This window comes from Gymnoscopelus braueri (genome assembly GCF_963280865.1).
Source record: "Gymnoscopelus braueri genome assembly, chromosome: 18".
Taxonomy (NCBI): Eukaryota; Metazoa; Chordata; class Actinopteri; order Myctophiformes; family Myctophidae; genus Gymnoscopelus; species Gymnoscopelus braueri.
The window spans coordinates 37,218,256-37,223,077 of NC_137618.1; the positions used below are offsets into that span (position 1 = coordinate 37,218,256).

Here is a 4,822-nt window from a genome sequence, read left to right on the forward strand (position 1 = left end):
ATGTTTTGTGCTAGGGAGCATTTGTGTCTTTTAATGTTTCAAAATACATTCCAAATATTTCACATTTTATGAAGATATTCAAAGATTGTTTTGAAATAGCAGATCTACAAGCTCACGACGCGTTGTAGAATCTGTAGATTGGCTATTTTCCATACCTGGCTTTCCTAGACCTGGTTGCTTATTTCTCTCACAAAATATGGCAGCACTGCTCATAACGTAGGTAGTTACTGGGAGGAATTGCTTCTTTCGTCGCCTGGGCTTCTTTGATTTGAAGCAGGTGTGTCGATTTCAGCTGCTTATTGGGACATCATGACATTTATTGATCTATTTATTGATTGATTTATTTATTTATAGATTGCAGCTGCATTGGGGACATCATGGACATTTAAACGGGAGAGAATTGGGGAAAGAAACAGACTCTTCATCTCCTTTAGGCTGCTGACGGCTTGAGAAGATCATCATCATGCAACATCATAATAATAATGTATGGCCAGCCCTTCTCCTGGTAGCCAGTTTGTGTCAACCCGGATTTCAGACAAATACGGTCAGTGGTGTACAGTAACTAAATACATTTACTCAAGTATTGTACTTATATGTACACATTTTTTCCTTTTACTTTATTGGAGTATTTCCAGTTTTCAGTAGCCTACTATTACTTCTACTCCACTACATCTCAGAGGCAAATATTGTACTTTTTACTCCTGCAATAATTTGAAAACCTTAGTTACTAGTTACTTTGTAGATTTTGATTATTATTAGGCTACAAAACATACATTACCCACTTCAACCCGTTTGAAAATAGCCGATCTACAAGCTCACAATTGTGAGCTTGTAAATCTGCTATTTTCAAAAGATTTCTGTACATTTTATACTTTTGAAAACTTGTGAAATGGACATTCTGCATAATGAGTACTTTCTACTTTTGGTACTTGGTTAAGTACATTTTGATACCAGTACTTTTGTACTTTTACTCAAGTACATTTTGAATTCCGGACCTTTACTTGTAACAGAGTATTTCTATATTGATACTTTTACTTAAGTAAAATTTTGATGGGTGCAAATTGTTGCCAAATTGTTACTGACGAAAATAATTATTTTGCTTTGCTTGTATTTACTTCTAGTCATTTGAGCAATGGACAATTTCCAGGATAAGAGAGATATCTGTCAGTCCCCCATTTTTATACACACTATGTTTATAGGCTAAAAAATACTTTACAGCAGGATAGTAAGTGAATTTGTCGAATTGTCACATTTTTATTGAGAAGAAGCGAAAATTCAACTATACAGGTAATGTATCTGACTTCATCCTGCTGCTTATAGCTCATCGGTAACTCTCTGAATGTCACTCCAGAAATGACTTTGTAAACCTCGTTGTAGCTACAATATTGTGAAAATATCAGATCTACAAGCTCACAACGCCTCACAAAACGCAAAGGGCGTTTTGAGCTTGTAGATCGGCTATTTGCACAATTTTGCCTCATACGTTTGACAATTTGGACAATGTTTGACCAGTTTTTATAGTATAGTTTGTTGATTACTTTTCAGTAGGCTGTTAAAAAGGCCTTGAAAGCCCTTAAATTGTCACTTTACTGTCATCTGGGGACCCCCCCCAAATCATGTGGGGACCCACCTGGGGGTTCCGACCCACAGTTTGAGAACCACTGGTCTAAGCAACCACTTGTGACATAGACTGCTGGAAAAGGTTTTGTCAATGGGAAAGAAATCTGTGAAAATGAATGAGCTTGTTTTTAAGCATGTTTGTATACTTTTATATTAGAACTGTATCAACAACATGTTTGATAAATAACAATTAAAACAGGCACCGTACACTAAGTATGTCGAAAAGTAAAATAGAACAAATCAAATGAAAATGCATTTGACAAGACATTTTTAGACTCTAAACACTTCAGCACCATGGACAGAGACCTATGGCAGTTTGGTTGCTTGCTTCCGTTTTTACACGCATGCAATCATCCAACCCAGTGTAACCAGAAACACTATCTCCTACAAGGACTAAGGTGCCCTAATAAATCACCAAGTTTTAATTCGCACCTCATCAAAGTTCTCAAAGGCTCCCGACTCACACCTAGCGAATTAACATAGGAATAAGCCTAGATGCATATCAATTGTCCATTGTGTGACGTGCAGTGTAGGTGTTAAGCGACGTGCGCGTCACGTCATTGAAATAGAGTGCAAGAAAACATACCAAATGAGCATTGCATGCCTGGCTGTGGACAATTCAGAATCTCGTCTACCAGTGACATCATCGATAGGGAATCCAAGCTAATAGAAACTGCAGGCTTTCTATTCCTGGAAAGTTGCAATGCAATAATAGAAGCCATTGTTCTCACGTTAATATAAATCTAATAAATAATTCGAAATCTTGTTGGAAAACGATGATGTCACTGGTAGACTGGTTTCTGGACTGTCCACAGCCCTCCTCTGAGACACAGACCCGAGAAGAAAAAAATTGTACCATTCTATTATGAGCATTAGTGAGGACCTATTATATGAAGATAGGTTGAAAATGGGTGAAGTCGTCCTTTAATAGCATACATCCATTCACCAAAATGTCTAGATGTTGCTTCAACCATATGTTTACCAGTCTTCTGCTACACAGTAAAATCCTCAGTGTTCGTTTAAGAAAAAGTGGATCCAAGTGAATGGGTCCCAAAAATGTATCCATACGGTCTTAAGAGTCTAAATAACCTCTGAGAATTTTACGGTGTAACACACACACACACACACACACACACACACACACACACACACACACACACACACACACACACACACACACACACACACACACACACACACACACACACACACGGTCAATGACACTTACATGCAGCCTATCATTCATCTCCCCAGCAACCCATCAGTCCCATGTCTAGTTGCCATGTCAAACGTACTCTGCTGTGGATAAGAGGTGAGAGTTCAGGAGCTTTTCAGGGCATGTGTGTGTGTGCACCAATGGAACCTTTAGATCAGTGATTCGCAATCTGTGAGCCGAATATTGCAAGTGGGCCCTCAAATAATTGGCAAACCACTACGATTTTCTTGATGATATAACATGGAAAAGAATGTATGCAAAATATTGCATTGGATCTTTTCGTTAAAACCTTGAAAAATGTGTTTTAATTGTGATACCGGTAAATACAAACTTAAAAGTGGTTCCGTCGATCCACCCATCTGTCCCGGTTGGATGATGGAGTGTATTGATATACAAGCTTTGTGAGCTTGTAGATCTGCTATTTTTGAATAGCCAGCATCTAAATGGATAAAGTGGTTAAAATGATTGTAATGCTGTATTAATGTTTGGTGGGGACCCCCTGGAACTCCCCCCCCCCCCCCCCCCACTGGACCCCACTTTGAGAATCAATGCTTTAGATTTCCTTCTACAAAAATGAGGTTCAATTGAGCCCTGTGTTTATGTTACTCCTAAGTTGTGGTGGTACTGTATTGAATTTAATTGCTGGGAGTATTTTCTACTTTACTCTTTTCTTTGTGTGTGTGTGTGTGTGTGTGTGTGTGTGTGTGTGTGTGTGTGTGTGTGTGTGTGTGTGTGTGTGTGTGTGTGTGTGTGTGTGTGTGTGTGTGTGTGTGTGTGTGTGTGTGTGTGTGTGTGTGTGTGTGTGTGTGTGTGTGTGTGTGTGCTTTAGGGTTTTTGTATGGAGTCCAAGCAAATCAAACAAAAAATAGATATAAATTAGAAAGTAGTTACTGGTGATCTTTCGTTGTCACATAAAAGCACAGGGATATTTCTGTAGGTGTGTGTGTGTGTGTGTGTGCGTGCGTGCGTGCGTGCGTGCGTGCGTGCGTGCGTGCGTGCGTGCGTGCGAGCGTTGTATCAAAGTAGAGAGAGGTGAGTCACAGTTACAGTCATGTCCTGCGTCACTCCATACACAGGTAGCTGAAAAGCGAGTACTGGCATGAGATGTTTGCTCAAAATCGATCGATATTTGATCCCTTCATTATTACTTTTTTCTCTGTTTTTCTTTCATATCTCATTGTGCTCATGTGTGCATTAAAAACAGTTTTCAGGTATACTGTATTGCTTTTTTTCCATCCATTAGTTTTTCCATTCTTCCTTTGTAATTGCTCTCCCTCTGTTATCTCTTTCCTTCTTCAGTCTCTTGACTGTCACAATGGCATACATGCCTGATTAATGGGCTCTGTTACAGCAGGCAATAACTTGGACACAGGCGTGTGTGTCCCCCAAGCAACACACACACACACACACACACACACACACACCACACACACACACACACACACACACACACACACACACACACACACACACACACACACACTCAGTACACGCAAGAGCATTTGAGTGTGTATTGCTTTTCTGTGCATTTGTTTGTCTGTATGAACATGTGCATTTTAGTACGGCACTTTGGGGATAGAGAAAGACAGAAAGAGACAGAAGGAACGAAAACTAGCAAGAGCCCTGCGCTATACAGTATGTCTTCTTGCAGTGATCCTATATACGCCTAACCAGCTGCTGTCTCCCACATCACCAACTGAGGTCTAACAGATCTGAACACCCAGGCGGTGGGAAGCGCAGTGCAAAATAATGCAACCAGGCTGATCTCTCGTCAGTTGCTTTTACATCTACAAAACTGATTGACAACACTTTGTATTGTCAAGCACAGCTTTCAAATAGCAGCCTACCCCCCCCCCCTAAAAAAAACCCCAAAAGATTATATTTGAATATATAAGAATTTCTATATATATATATTTTTGGGCGGTGTAGCCGCCCCTATAAGTGGGGTTGGGACACCTCATTAGTATTAGTTTCCTGCACTGTGAT

General features: G+C 39.9%; 1 protein-coding gene across 1 annotated transcript in view; it reads left to right on the plus strand.

Moving 5' to 3' along the window:
* Positions 1-463: 463 nt before the first annotated feature.
* The window catches only part of LOC308073344 (receptor-type tyrosine-protein phosphatase-like N), a gene marked incomplete at its 5' end in the record, with an annotated part of 38,126 nt that continues 33,767 nt past the window's right edge, over positions 464-4,822 (plus strand). Inside the window, 2 exon segments of the mRNA XM_080412217.1 lie at positions 464-527; positions 530-544. Coding sequence (XP_080268343.1) covers positions 464-527; positions 530-544 — 79 coding nt within the window.